The sequence below is a fragment of the Aspergillus heteromorphus genome, assembly GCF_003184545.1.
Source record: "Aspergillus heteromorphus CBS 117.55 chromosome Unknown BO70scaffold_1, whole genome shotgun sequence".
NCBI lineage: Eukaryota > Fungi > Ascomycota > Eurotiomycetes > Eurotiales > Aspergillaceae > Aspergillus > Aspergillus heteromorphus.
This window is the reverse complement of record NW_020290406.1, coordinates 2,425,243-2,438,829: the sequence shown is the minus strand read 5'-3', so window position 1 is coordinate 2,438,829 and position 13,587 is coordinate 2,425,243. Positions and strand designations below refer to the sequence as shown.

General features: G+C 53.3%; 6 protein-coding genes across 6 annotated transcripts; 2 read left to right on the top strand and 4 right to left on the bottom strand.

The window, feature by feature from the left end:
• Positions 1–983: 983 nt before the first annotated feature.
• Positions 984–2,140, top strand: BO70DRAFT_367792 (AIM24 family protein; the record flags this gene model as incomplete). Its single annotated transcript, XM_025544584.1, has 3 exons — positions 984–1,425; positions 1,491–1,840; positions 1,922–2,140. The coding sequence occupies 3 exons, from the start codon at positions 984–986 to the stop codon at positions 2,138–2,140; spliced, it is 1,011 nt and encodes a 336-aa protein (XP_025404513.1).
• Positions 2,141–3,246: 1,106 nt separating this feature from the next.
• Positions 3,247–4,733, bottom strand: BO70DRAFT_357916 (translation initiation factor eIF2 subunit beta; the record flags this gene model as incomplete). Its single annotated transcript, XM_025542155.1, has 3 exons — positions 4,208–4,733; positions 3,516–4,139; positions 3,247–3,416 (listed from the first exon to the last, which is right to left on the bottom strand). The coding sequence occupies exons 1-3, from the start codon at positions 4,275–4,277 to the stop codon at positions 3,250–3,252; spliced, it is 861 nt and encodes a 286-aa protein (XP_025404512.1). The 5' UTR covers positions 4,278–4,733.
• A 477-nt stretch (positions 4,734–5,210) lies between these two features.
• Positions 5,211–5,852, top strand: BO70DRAFT_357914 (uncharacterized protein). The gene is made up of 2 exons (XM_025542154.1): positions 5,211–5,510; positions 5,678–5,852. Exons 1-2 carry the CDS (start codon positions 5,246–5,248, stop codon positions 5,779–5,781), a joined length of 369 nt encoding a protein of 122 aa, XP_025404511.1. The 5' UTR covers positions 5,211–5,245; the 3' UTR covers positions 5,782–5,852.
• Positions 5,853–6,581: 729 nt separating this feature from the next.
• Positions 6,582–7,165, bottom strand: BO70DRAFT_349087 (uncharacterized protein; the record flags this gene model as incomplete). Its single annotated transcript, XM_025541640.1, has 2 exons — positions 6,582–7,034; positions 7,103–7,165. 2 exons carry the CDS (start codon positions 7,163–7,165, stop codon positions 6,582–6,584), a joined length of 516 nt encoding a protein of 171 aa, XP_025404510.1.
• A 2,494-nt stretch (positions 7,166–9,659) lies between these two features.
• Positions 9,660–11,589, bottom strand: BO70DRAFT_425437 (uncharacterized protein; the record flags this gene model as incomplete). Its single annotated transcript, XM_025547688.1, has 3 exons — positions 9,660–11,138; positions 11,191–11,435; positions 11,490–11,589. 3 exons carry the CDS (start codon positions 11,587–11,589, stop codon positions 9,660–9,662), a joined length of 1,824 nt encoding a protein of 607 aa, XP_025404509.1.
• A 216-nt stretch (positions 11,590–11,805) lies between these two features.
• Positions 11,806–13,167, bottom strand: BO70DRAFT_357912 (E3 ubiquitin-protein ligase). The gene is made up of 2 exons (XM_025542153.1): positions 12,305–13,167; positions 11,806–12,250 (listed from the first exon to the last, which is right to left on the bottom strand). Exons 1-2 carry the CDS (start codon positions 13,096–13,098, stop codon positions 11,926–11,928), a joined length of 1,119 nt encoding a protein of 372 aa, XP_025404508.1. The 5' UTR covers positions 13,099–13,167; the 3' UTR covers positions 11,806–11,925.
• Between the last annotated feature and the right edge of the window lie 420 nt (positions 13,168–13,587).

Genomic DNA, 13,587 nt, shown 5'->3' with positions numbered 1-13,587 from the left:
GATAACAAAGCCGATATTTATCGACTGGACAACTATGGCGAAAGTGCCCTCGATGCAGCCCGATACAGGAATCGCCCGGATATAGTAGCTATCCTGGAAGCTGCATCTAAGACCTCCTCACACTAATCAGGGGACGATGCGATTATGTCAACCAGTGAAGATATACGATTCGAAACGTTTATAGGGCCCGTAAGAGCGAAAACCACTCAATCAGACGAGCACTTTTTTTTGCTTATTCTGGTTGTTAAATTTCTACTGCGAAGTTACTGGGTATGCGCCCAAATGTGCATCGAGAAAGGCGCGTATCTCAACAACTACCATCCACCAGTCTCCTCATTGGTTTCTCCTCCCCCCCCTCTCTCACTCTGACGCGTCCCACCCTCATGCTCTGGGCTCGGGGATTGGGGCCTGACTTCTTCCGAGGCACTAAGATTCCGGCCAATGGTGTTGGTTAGCGCCTGGTGCTCTGCTTGGATGTCACCCAGCAGGGCTATCAGAGGCCTTCCCTAAGCGCCGAGGGGCGATCACCATGCAGCATGCAGTAGCTCCGCTTGGTCTACCACCAGAGCTTACCCCCTCATTTCGAAGGTCATGTTCCGCCAGATAATTTAAAGACGATGATGTGTCTCGCAATGCGGTCAATTCTTTCGAACCGCTTTCATTTTACTTCGTCTCATTGCCCTAAACGGCAGACGGTCATTGTCACTTTCCACACAGCTCAACCAAACTCATAGCATTCAATCAGCCGCAGTTTGGCACTTTACTCCAAGTCATCACTGCCCCGTGCTGGATGATCTACTGTGGGCGCAATGTCTGAGCAAGTCATCTATCCGCCTTTCCCAGGCCAGGGACCTTCGTTCTCTCGTGAGTTCTACCATGCCCCGAAAACAAACTGTTCAGCCAGGGCTGATAACCTATCCTCTAGCCCCTCCCAGTGGTCCCAGTAAGACGCTATTCTCCATGTAAATCATTACATCATTCTCATGAATCCGCTAGCTTTTCAACCACCGCCCCAGGCTGTCCCGAACTTCTCGCCCCCCAGTTTTCCCCCGCCTCCTATACAGGTAGCCTCAAATGGCGAGAACAGGGAACTCTCTCAGACGCCGCCATCGGAAGGTCTCTCCAACCCACCAATGAACGAGAAAGCTCTTTATGCCACCGAAATATCCGGGTCATTCGCTGCCAATCCGGTTGACTTGAGCTATGCGGACGTAGTACCCCCAACCCCTCGAGGCATTGTTCGATCGCAGACAGATACATTTGTTGGAAGCAAAATTGCCCCCAAGGAATTTGTGGGGGCGACGTCAACCTCGGGGGACGATATAGGAACCTTCAACGGTGGCAGCTACAGGATCAGTCATCGAGACACCAACACTCTTTTGACCATCCAGCTAGCAGTAGGATGTCCACTGCAGGCGAGGCCTGGTATACCACCCTGACTTTGTTTTGTCACTCTCAAGGAGAAGCTAACACGCCCGATATCACAATAGGTATCATGATCGCAATGTCCCCCTCGATGTCCCTTAGAGGCTCCCTCTCATTCGGATGGATGAAAGCCCTTGCAGGTGGGCAAATCGCTCGATCAACCTATACTGGCCCTGGAGAGCTTTTACTGGCTCCGTCAGTGCTTGGAGACGTTACTGTTCTTCGGTTGGACGGCACAAAAGAGTGGCTTGTAGGCAGAGATGCATTCCTTACCTGCACAACGGGTGTCCAAATGCAGTACAAAACCCAGGGGCTCATGAAGGGTGTGTTCTCCGGGGAAGGCTTCTTCATCTTCAAAGTTGAGGGTGCCGGTTTGCTTTGGATGCAGAGCTTCGGAGCGATCATCAAGAAAGACGTATGTGAACCCCATCTCAAATCCGGGAAATTCGACATAGATACACAAACTAAACAAACAAATCCAACTAACGACATCCAGCTCGCCGAAGACGAAAGATACTACGTAAACAACGGCCACCTAGTCGCCTGGAACTGCCAGTACAAGATCGAGCGCGTGGCCTCAGGCGGCATCATCTCCAACTGGAGCGCCGGCGAGGGTCTTGCCTGCAGGTTCACCGGCCCCGGCACCGTCTACATGCAGACCCGCAACGTCTCCTCCTTCCTTGCGCATCTCAACATGGGGAACTCGAAGAGTTGAGTTGAAGACGCAGGGCGTCGATCGGCGGGACATCAGATCAGCATCAGCATCACGGTCCCCACTCAGGATTTGGATTTCGCATTCTGGTTTGATATCAAGCTGTTGTTTGAGTTTGGGCAGGAAGGAAAGCCGTTGTTTTGAATTTGGCATGTCCTTCTTTCTCTTCTTTTCGCCCCTTTGGGGTTTTGTGATGTGAATATTTATCTTGCTATATACCTTATCTTGTCACATATGCATGTTTGTTGATTTTATTTACCTATCCACTTACCTACCTACCTACCTACTTACCTATCCACCTACTTACTACCTGCCATGAAGTCGATGTTTCATCTTGCATACATACATAGCCTATGATAAAACCAAGCATTTCGGTTCCCTCAATACATACATCCCTCCTTTCATCAGTCATCGACTCATCGAGGTGGGGTATATTATAGATCCGACACCACAAGAACGACACAGACACAGACACAGACACAGACACCGCCTACGAGGAAGACAAAGACACTAGATAGATAAGAGGGGTCATGTCATACCAATCCATTTACCTATCATGCCATCCATGCTCAGAGATCTTCACTTCACTTCACTTCATTCATCTCTCTTTCTTTCTCTCTTTCTCTCTTTCTTTCTCTCTTTCTCTCTTTCTCTCCCTCCCTTTCCTTGACTCTCATCTCATCTCTTCTTTTTGAAATCCCTTACTTGCACGCACGCACGCACGCACGCACGCACCCGGAAACCGGCCTATCATAAAATACCCACCCAGCCACAACGGTCATATCCACATATCCACGTATCCACATCACATCACATCGCATCGCATCGTATCAAGATGGAATACAACGAGGATTAAGGGAAAACGAAGAATCAGAATCAAAAGTAGAAGAAGAGGTAAAGAAGTCTTTATACGGAGAGAAAAAAAAAAAAAAAAGGGCGGGGGAAAAAAACAAAACAAGTCATAACCGCGCCAGAAGATAGCATAGCATAAAAGGGCACAGTCACCACCATAATGTTTTGGGTGTGTATATGGGTGATGTGATGTTTCCTTCCTTCCCCTCCCTTTTGACAAGAATTTTCCAGATACCGACGACGCCGACGGAGCAACACGCTTAACCCTGTCTCTTTCTGCGGCCGACCTGTCCACGGAAACCGGTCTTGATGGCGGCGACGGAACGGCGGGATCCGCACGAGTTGCAGGTGACGAAGTATAGACGGTTCTCGCCCTTGTTGAGCTCGGTGTCGGGGCTGCGGCAGGTCTTGCAGGTGACGTATTCGACTGGGATTGTCAGTATTGAGGAATGATGGGGAAGGAGGGAAGGAGAGATATGGTAATGATGATAAGGGAGGGAAGATAGTGGTAATAGGGAAGACATACCAATGTATCTTCTCAACACGTTCTCAATCTGCTTCTGCTGGAAACGACCCTTGATAACCAGACGACGACTACCGTCAACACTACCACTGGTACCCAATTCGGCGAAGAGGAACTGCATGACGTGATCGTCGGACCGCTTCATGCGCTTGCAGATATCGGCGATGTTGGCGAAGATGGTACGACGGTTACCTTCACGCAGACACTGGGGCGGGGGGATCTTGTAGGACTTGGTGCCGCTGGACAGCAGATCGGGGTGGTGGCTCTGGATGAGGGAGAAGAATCGGGACACGAGCAGCGAGTAGGGGATGGATTGCGTGGCATCGTGGGCCCAGATGCCGGTTCCGGCCTCGTGGTCGCCCTCGGGGATCTCGTCCTCCTTGGTGTCGTCGGCGGCCGCGTCGGCGTCCTTCTCGGCCATGCCGGCCTCGGCCAGCTTGGCCTCGAAGTCGCCCGGGTCGGCCTTCTTCGTCTTCTTCTTCTTCTTCTTCAGGGCCGACGGGTCGAATTCGCCGTCCGCCGCGGGCGTCTCGTCGTCGCCCGCCGCCTCGCTGTCCTTGGGCTTCTTGGTCTTCTTCTTTTTCGACAGCCCCTTGAACATCTCGGTGACTTCGTCGACGGACTTGTCTGTTGTATGGTGGTCAATTATCGGGTCGTGAAATTGTTGAAAGAGGGGGGGGGGAGAGGGGGTATACCCTCAGCATCAGCCACGACGGGCTTCTCCACGGCCGGAACGGCCTCGGTCACTTCGCCGTTTGTATCCATAATGACGGCGCCTTCACTGAATGCGACGGACTTGCGTTGCTTCGGAGGCGCAGGTGTATCGACCTGCTGATCCGGGAGGCGTTAGCGGGGGATTCTTTCGCTCGTCTGGGCTGGTCAAACAAAGCAAACAGGCGACAAAATTTGTCGAACAAAACAAGACAGAAAAAAAACAACCGACCGAGCTCGTACCAGTTGGGTCTCTCACTTACACTTCGGGGGAGGGGAGGGAGAGAAGGGGGGGGGTAAGTGAAGGGGAGGAGTGGTGGTTCGAGAGCGAAGCGGAGAGTCCAAGGTCAGGTCGAGCCCGACAACAGCAGCGACAGCGAAAAGAAAATGTGGGCAGAGAAACCGATCGGTAAAGGGAAAACGGGGGTGTGACGTACAGTCTCCGCCATGTTGGGTGGCAGTTTTGTGGTGCTGACTTTCTTCGGGGATGGCAACGCCCACGGGTTTTGGGACGGGAGTTAGCGGTGCAGCGACTCGAAATCGAGTTGGTGATGCCGTTCGTTGCTCTTCTTTTCTTTTTGAAACTCGTGAGGGGGTTGAAGGGGGAGGGGGAAGAAGGGGAGAGAGCGCCTTCTTCTCGTCTGGCTGGTTATCGCGGTTCGGGTCGGTCACGTGGTGAGGTGGTGTGTCTTTGAGTCACGCTGTATTTACCGTGTCGTACGGTATTCTTATGATGGAGGTCACGTGAGCGGAGAGCGGATCAGTCATCAGGCTTAGGCTGTCCTGAGGTATCCGGTGCTATCAACTGACTAGTCCGGACTACGGAGGAGTACCTCTAGTGATACTGTCTTTCTATACAGCCTGCCAATCAATCAACCACTCAGTCAATCTATGCCACTCTCTCTTCCTACCCGGTAGGCAGGTCCTGCTTGATCACCATCCAACAACAAAACATCACCACCACCACGCCACACCACACCACCACAAGCCCATCCCAATCCACCCCCACCACCACCACCACCATGTCCTTCTCCTCCGCCTCCCTCACCACCTCCGCATACATGGTCTCCTCGCACGACAAATCCTACTCCTCCGGCTCCGACGACGACATCGCCTCCCTCCCCTCCGAATCTACCTCCGCCTCCGACCTCGATTCGCTGTCCGATTACTCCGACTCCGACGCCGAGGAGGAATGGCGCGAGAGCATCGAGCAGCTCGAGCTGCTGCTCACCATGGTGCTAGTGCCTTTTGTCGGGAAGTTTCTGGGTAGAAAGTGTGCTTATTGGAGTATGTGTTCTTCTTTCTTCTTTCTTGGTTTGGTTTTGGGCATACTGTTTGGGTGTGGTGGGGTTGGGATTGGGGTTGGTTGAATAGTCTGGACTGGACTAGTCTGGACTGGACTGGTGTGGACTGGGACGATGTGCATCTGAACCATGCTGACAATATCTTCGCAGGCTGGACGCGCTTCATGCAGTGGAAATACCCGGTGGAGGTAGTGGTACGGAATAAGGCGCTGTTTCGGGGATCGGGGGCCGTGGGGGCGGCGTCGCCGTTATAATATACTAGAGAGGTTGGTCGTGGTATAAAGAAGGAAGGAAGGAAGGAAAGATTGTCGGATGAGGACTGGGGCTGGGGCGGGGGCGGGGGTTGGGGGGTGTTCATATTCTGATTTCATATTCATAGAGGGAGTTTACATGAGGGTGAGGGTTGGTTTGATTGCGGCATAGCATGTTCGTTTGATTTTGTGGTTCCGTTTGTTTTGTTTTGCTCGGTATGGGTATGTTTGTCTACCTACTACCTGACTACCTACCTACCTACCTACCTACCTACCTACCTACCTACCTACCTACCTACATTTACAGATGCGGTGCAGTTGCAGTTGCAGTTGCAGTTGCGGATATAGTGCAGCTATAGCTGCAGTTACAGACTTACAGTTGCAGTATACCCGAATAGTACGTCTGAGGTGGTCATTGTGGTCAGTTGGTAGATTGGTCGGCATGCATTCGAGATGCTGCCAATCGACATGCTATGAAAATAAGATAGTATCTTGCCGTGTCGGATGGGGTTTGACATGGAAGTGGAAAGAAATCACCCAGCCCTCCTCGATACCCCGATGAATCAGGCAGACATGTGAAAGAGAAGAAACAGCCCAGTCCAGTCCAGTCCAGTCCAGTCCGACGCATTGGTTGGTCAAGGTATTAGCATATGCCAGCTGTAAACGAACCAACCCTCTACACCACTCATCAATCAAGCAGACACATGAACGAGAGAACCATCACAATCAGCCCTGACAAACCAACCCACCTCTCCAACTCTACCTCTCCATCTACCTCTACCTCTACCTCAACTCCACCCCCTCTAACTCTCCGCATCCCTCCTCACCATCCTCGCCACCTCAACATTCCTCTCCGCCATAGCCCTCCTCACCCCACAGCTCTCCAAACTCCCATACTGAATGCCCACCGCGGCCAACGCCATCTTATCAAAATAGCAGGGCTCGCAATTCCCCGGGGTGAGGAACCGCTCCAGGGGCGTCTCGCGGTACAGCACGCGGTCCGCGGTCTTGGGGGGCGCGGTGTCCCACAGCTTGGAGGTGTAGAAGGGGTGGGTCTTGGGGCTGGTGACCGTGATAGCGTCCATGATGGCTTGAATGTCGTCGGGAGAGATGTTCTTGGGGTTTGTCGGGGTGAGGGCGTGCTGGGAGATGGAGAGGCGGATTCGTTCTTCTGTTATGAGTTCTTCGACCCATGAGGGGATGGGGTGGGTGTGTTTGTCCGTGTGGTTGTGATTGTGGGTGTGCGTGTGGGTGGTCTGGGTTGAGTTGGGTTGGGTTTAGTTGGTTGGGTTTGGGGGGGGGGAGGGGTCTGGATGGGACTTACGGATTCCATTTGCTGGGTATGTGCGGAGAGGTTCTCCTCTGTTAGGGGGAGGGGGGTGGACATGGTGGTGGATGGTGGTGGATGGTGGTGGGTTTGTATTGTCTGATGGAGAGGTAGACAAGGGAGGGAGGAAGGTAGTAGGTAAGTGGATGTTTGGCGATGAAGGAAGAGACCGGTCAAGACAGTTAATCTGCAAGAAAGGTCTCAGCGATCCAGACCAACCCGGTAGATGAACAACAACTCGTAAGCAGGCGCTCGTTAAGTCTGTCACTGTCACTGTCACTGCCACTGTCACTATCCCAGCACCACAAACACACACCACACAACCGACCAGGTTCACCCGCTCCTTCGAATCCCGGACCGGACAAAAGCACCAAAAGACCGGGGTTTGCAAGCAGGACAAGGATCTCGACCAATGCAGGAGGACGAAAGGACGAGGGGTTGGGCTGGATGCATCCAACCTTGCAAGAGCCAGAGCCAGAGCCAGAGCCAGAGCCGAGAGCCGGTCTATGTATGTACCTTATGTATGTATATACTTATGTGTATATCAGCCAGACCGTGATCCCCGTCCGATGACATGATACGATGCCCCTCTCTCTGCTACTTATGGACTTGGATGACTTACGTTAGTTCTGCTGATGATAGCCCTCTCTCGTTCTACAGATCTGCAATACCACCAGCAGCAGCAACAACAGCAGCAACAACTCAATAAAAGCCAGCCCCCAGACCACACCACCGGGACCCATTTCCGGTAACACCAGTCACCAGTCACCAGGAGATCGGGATCGGCGGGGAGCAGCAGATCGGGGACCAAACACTGACACTGACACTGGTACCGACAGAAGAAACTACCAGAAACAACCCATACACCACGTCCTACTCATCTTGTCCTCATACGGAGTAGATAGCCCGTCAATCTATCAACTGCATGCATGCATCTTCCGGGCTTTCGGGGCTGAACACGAACACCAACACCAACGGCCATCTACTCCGGGCTATTGAACGGCGCAGCTCGGTCTTTCAGGGGAGGGGGGACGGGGACGGAATGGAACGGACGGCCGGACGGACGACGTTGCGAGGGCCCGCCGAGCCAGATCGTCGGGTGCGGATGATCGGCGTGACACTGGCAGACTGGCTGGCTGGATGACTGGCAGGGTTGGTTGTGGTTGTTGTGGTTGTGGTTGTGGTTGTGGTTATGGTCTTATGGTGGATCTAGTTTGAGTAACCGATAGTAAAGTATTTACTACCTACCTACCTACTATCTACTAGTTACCTAGCCTGACAGACCGACAGGCAGACAAGTAAACAAGCCCAGCCACAACCACAAAATATAACACAACTACCGAGAAACTACAAACGAGAAACAGAGCAACTCAAGAACGACACGACAAAAGTACCGACACCCAACCCAGCCCAACCCGTCCGGTAGTCAGGTACCAACGACGCAGACGCAGATCTAGATGCAGATCTATCCGGACGATCAGATCGGCATCAAAGTGACAGGCCTACCCACTCCAGAGTACCTAGGTGGAAGCATGTACTATACGTATGTGGGTAGGCAGACAGGCAGTCCGACATCGAGAAGTATCTGTTCGCTTTCGCTTTCGCTTCCGTCTCCGTCTCCGTCCCCGTCCTTCGACAGACAGACAGACAGACCCGAGAGATCGGTTCTTCAGACTGCAGACTGCAGACTGCAGTCTGCACGATCTAACTGATCCAACCAACTAAGTAACTACCCACAACAACTACCTATCTAACCTCCTAGTCCCGCGGACACGGCACACGGCACACATACCTACAAGGTTCCAGACTGGCAGATAATAAATCATAGACAGAGCTTCGCTCATGCTACTGACTATACGTACTATACTTACTATACCCTCTCCATTTCAGACCGAATACCATACGTGCGCACCATCAACAACACCCACCAAATCAACTCAATACCCATTATTTAGATCCTATGATGTGCATACTGCATATGATACCACACCACACCACACCACTATCTACACTATTATCCCCACTAGTAGTAGCACCTACATATTCCTACAGTAGGTACTAGTTAGGACCTAAGGTAGTTAACCCGTAACCGGGGCCAGAAAAGCATTTCCTTGTCGATCATCTGTCTGTCTGTCTGTCTGTCTGTCTGGCCGGGTGAGGTCTGGGGGGGTGGAAATAAACCTGTAGATTAGGGTAGAATGGTATGGGATGTAAATGTAAACTGTCAATTGCTAAAAGGAAAAAGGGGAAATAATCGTTAAATAAGAAGGAAGAAAGAGGGAGGAAAGAAAAGAGCACAGGGTAAAAAGCAGTCATCGTCAATGGGCTATTACGCTCACCATTCACAACAGCTAGTGATTCGATGACTGCAAATTCCACATTTATAATCCTAGCGGAGGGATGATGCACCGTGAATGTAGTAGATTCTGCTGGCATATCCTAATACACCAACACCACACCATGGCCCAAGCAATCAGAGTACATACTAGTCTCCAGCCAAGCAAGTCCCAACAGCAATCGAGCAATCGTACCCCAGTATCCCCCTCCAACAAGTTCAGTATAGCCGCCTTGGTTGCCAAAATTCTCCAAGGCTATCATTAATATCCGTGTCCCAGCCAGCCGTGTTGGCTCTATCCCGGTAGAGGCCTCGCACTCTCGTCTCGAGCCATGGCGTCGAAGAGAAGTTCGCGGGCGCGGGTTCTGCTGTGAGTTCCTGCGCCTGCTGGGAGTGCCCTCCACATGCATGTTCTCGAGAATTCGGATACATTTGGTCGGCTGCTAGGTTCATCACTCCCTGCATTGTTCCTTGGGGGCTCGCTAGCGTCTCATGCCCATATATGGCTGCCTCCAAATCCTTCAAACAATCCTCGGTGTAGGCACCGGTGTCTGAGACAACACTGGGATTGGGAGCATAAGGCATTTCACTCAGTATATCCTCGATACCTAGAGAATAGTATCGGTCTTCATGCTGCGGCGTTCCGACGTTCAGAGTGGGGGATGTATGGCTCATCTGACTCGCCTGGTGTTGCCTGGTGTTGTCCACGAACAAAAATGAAGACATCGAAGAGTCGCTTTTGGCGTCGATCTGGGAGAGGGGGCTGTAGCAGTCAGATTTTGCGAAGTCCCACTCGCCATCACTGAGATCCATGTCGCGGCATCTGTTTTCAACAGAATTGTGAGATTCTCTTTCCAAAACAGGGTTCGACTGCCAGCCCGGGTTCGGACTCAGTAACCCAGATCGGTCAGGCCTAACTTCTTGCTCGGGGAAACTCAGGTTCTTTCCGGGAGCTGCCTCATCAACCTGCTGTGTGTGCGCTTGTATGGCGTATGTAGGGTAATTCTGTGGCTGGACTTCTGAGCAAGGGGAGTTTCTCTCCGGAGCAGTACGGCGTTGAAAGCTTGCATCTTCGCCCATGTTATCTGCCTGGGTCTGACGTGGCTTCGAATCAGTAGTCCTGGAATGGAATTTGAAGAGCCCAGGAGCTGGATTTGGCGGTAGCTTAGAAGACCGACAGGCTGCTGCAGAAGCTTTTGGGGTTTCATCTTGCCTCCAGCCTTGGCCCGACGACACCACCGGAGGCCGATAGGTTGCTGCGGCAGCCCTTACAGCTTCATCCTGCCTTTCAACCCGTTGACGCGGCTTGTCAAAACCAGTCGCAAGTTCCTCATACGTCGGAGCCCCTGTCTCCTGCCACTGCCCAGAAGACACACCACCTCTAGCTCCCCAGTCCTCACTATAAAGATAGTCCACCACCGGGTCCGCAGCGGACCTCGCATGAAAGCCCGGATAATTGCACCCAACACCCCCCTCCATAGATTCATCGACGGAATCATTTTCGTTGGGTGCGGACGCCTCAGATCCCCGTAGAAAGCACCTCTCAGAGAACCCCGGGTCAGGGAGTCGACGAGGCCCAGCATATGAATTCCAAGATGTGCTGAAGCCGACGAGATCTGGTGTTTCGGTGGGGAGAGCTCTGATGGGCGGCGATGCCTTTCCCTTGTTGAAAATGCCCCGGGCATGCTTTGGGTTCAACTAGAGTGGTTAGGATTAGCATGATAGTTCCTTGATGGTTGGGAAGACGTACGGTCAGTCGGTCACAGGGCACGTTGGCAGCGTGGAAGTTGTCGTTGGTGACTTTCGTCCCTCTCTTCGAGACACGCTCGCCCTTCCCAGGACCCTTTCTCACTTTGTACTCGTACCGGTCCTCTTTGGTCTTGTGGCGTGGCCGACGTTCGTATCCGCGGTGCTCATTTTCTGGGAGCGGAGCTGGCTGCTCGATGGCTTGGTCGAGTTGGCGGAGAGCAGCAAGGGACAGCGGTGCTGGTTTGGCTGCTACCTAGTGTGAGTGTTCTCATTCGTGTCGAGGGGTATCGGTGAACTTACGTGGATGGGAAACGAGCACTCTAGACCGGGGGTTCTCATAATGACAGTTCGACATCCACTCCTCGATCCTTCTGTGTACAGCCGGGGGTAACATGGACATGGTGGGTTGGAGCGAGGGGCGACCCCGAAGCAAGATCAGGAGCAATCGAGTGGAAGAGAGTTGGAGGGGGAAAGGACACGCAGTGACTGCAGGACGAGCCAAACTTGCCTCAAGATGATGTCGTGGTTGCCGAATCCGCCGGACTTTCCCAAACCGAAGGAACTACTAGTGCAGTACGGAGGACAATCACACGTTTTTCTCATTATTGTTCTTATTATTATTATCACTACCTACCAGCAGTCTCTGGGTACATGTTGGCTCTGCACATCGCGATGACCATCCCAGCAGACCTCAATTTAAAATGTCACAAGGTGCAACGAAGATGGGTCACGTCGATCAAAGACGGTTCATCCTGCAACGAGCACACGCGCGTAGGTGGCACTGGCGACATTCGAGGATGAAATCGGGAAGGTAGTCGTGACACTCCTCGCACTGCTGTCCCTGATCGATGCGCTTCCAGCGGCCGTTGTGATCGCACTCGTGTCGCTCGAGCAGGTTCTGGGCGACTCGCGCCACTTCGACCTGAGCAGGAGGCTCGACCTGGTCCCGACCGGCAACCTGCTGGGCACGCAGCAACAGCCTCTCCTCGTCCCACAGCTCGCACGTGCAATCTTTCCACTCCACCCCGCAAACGTAACAGAACTCATATCGACAGCGGCACCTGGTGCCGTGTTAGAGGAAACCGTCATCCTTGGATACGGCGAGGGCTACTTACGTGATGTGGTTGCAGCCAATTCCCAGCTCGATGAGGTTGCGGCATCTTGCACATCGCTGCCATCCCTGCTCTCTCGCAAGATTCAAGACTTCGCCGTGCTCGTCGACGCACGGAGTACCGGGATGAACCCGTCGCTTGCACAAAGTACAGGTCTGTCGCTGGCAATGTCTGCATGAGCCGATATATCCATACACCTCGTAAGGCATGAGATATTTGGCGCACGCGGCGTTGGAGCAGTAGGTTCTATACGGGTCTTCGCGTTCGATCGACTTCGCCTCGAACCGTCTAGCAATATCATGGCCCAGGGAAGCACGCACGGACGACAAAGGAATATGCAATCGGCAGCAACGGGGAGGGAAGAGCGACTCGTCGACGAGAGAGTCCTCGATCAGTTTGGTGGTGCAGTTTCGACAGTAAAGGTGCGCGCATGGGGCCTCGATCATGTCAGAGTGAGGGAAGGAATCCACGCACGCAACGCATTCCGACATCGGCTCGTTTTTGAGATGACGTCTCGCTGCGTCCTTGGAGCTCTCCGCCGTACAGCTTACCGAGGCACCGTCGAGGGACATCGCGTCGTCCGGACGGTTCGTGGCGTACCGGGACTCGAGCGCTCTGGTCGCCTGGTGGGCCATTTCCGCCGCGAGACGCTGCAGGGGCTGTTGCTGAGCGAGCTGGGGCTGGCCTGCCATGCGTACTGCGGTCATCCTATCTGCCAGGGCTCTGTTCTCTTCCTGGGCTGCCACGGCGAGGGCCACACCGTCGTTGTAGATCGCTTTTGAGATGCTGAGAGCCATCTTACGATCCTGGGTAGTCTGGGCGCACTGCTGCAGTTGAGATTCCCAGACGCTGATGGCAAGTTGTCGATCAATCAGGGCGCCCTCCCTCTGCTTCCCCTTCCACCTCCCCATCTCCGCCTCTGCGTCCTCATGCAGGAGTTTCACAATCAGCTCTCCGGAGTGCTCATCCATCCTGGTCGTGCTGGATGCCAAGTCCGTCCTCGGAGAGAGTGGAAACGAGAGACTTCACATTCCAGATCCACTGCGAAGTGAGAGGAACACTTCAGATGGAAGATAGGACGTGGGGGGAAGCGGCGAGTAAACAACACTCCTGGACCAGGTGCCGGCCATGACTGCGCCGGCCAAACGGGATTAGCCTCGTTGACAAAGCGGAGACCATTGCAGTGAAGGTGAAGGGGGGAGGGAGGGAGGGAGAAGGGGTGAGAGAAGCACTCCAGCTCATTTACAATGAACATCCCGCAGCCGGACTCTGGAACGCAGGATTTT

What these genes read in the sequence shown, in the direction of transcription:
- BO70DRAFT_357914 (XM_025542154.1), top strand. Translation starts at nt 5,246, where the DNA reads ATGTCCTTCTCCTCCGCCTCCCTCACCACCTCCGCATACATGGTCTCC. An exon ending in TAGAAAGTGTGCTTATTGGA is followed by an intron (nt 5,511 to 5,677) that starts GTATGTGTTCTT and finishes ATATCTTCGCAG; the next exon opens with GCTGGACGCGCTTCATGCAG.
- BO70DRAFT_357912 (XM_025542153.1), bottom strand. Translation starts at nt 13,098, where the DNA reads ATGGCTCTCAGCATCTCAAAAGCGATCTACAACGACGGTGTGGCCCTC. An exon ending in ATTGGCTGCAACCACATCAC is followed by an intron (nt 12,251 to 12,304) that starts GTAAGTAGCCCT and finishes ACACGGCACCAG; the next exon opens with GTGCCGCTGTCGATATGAGT.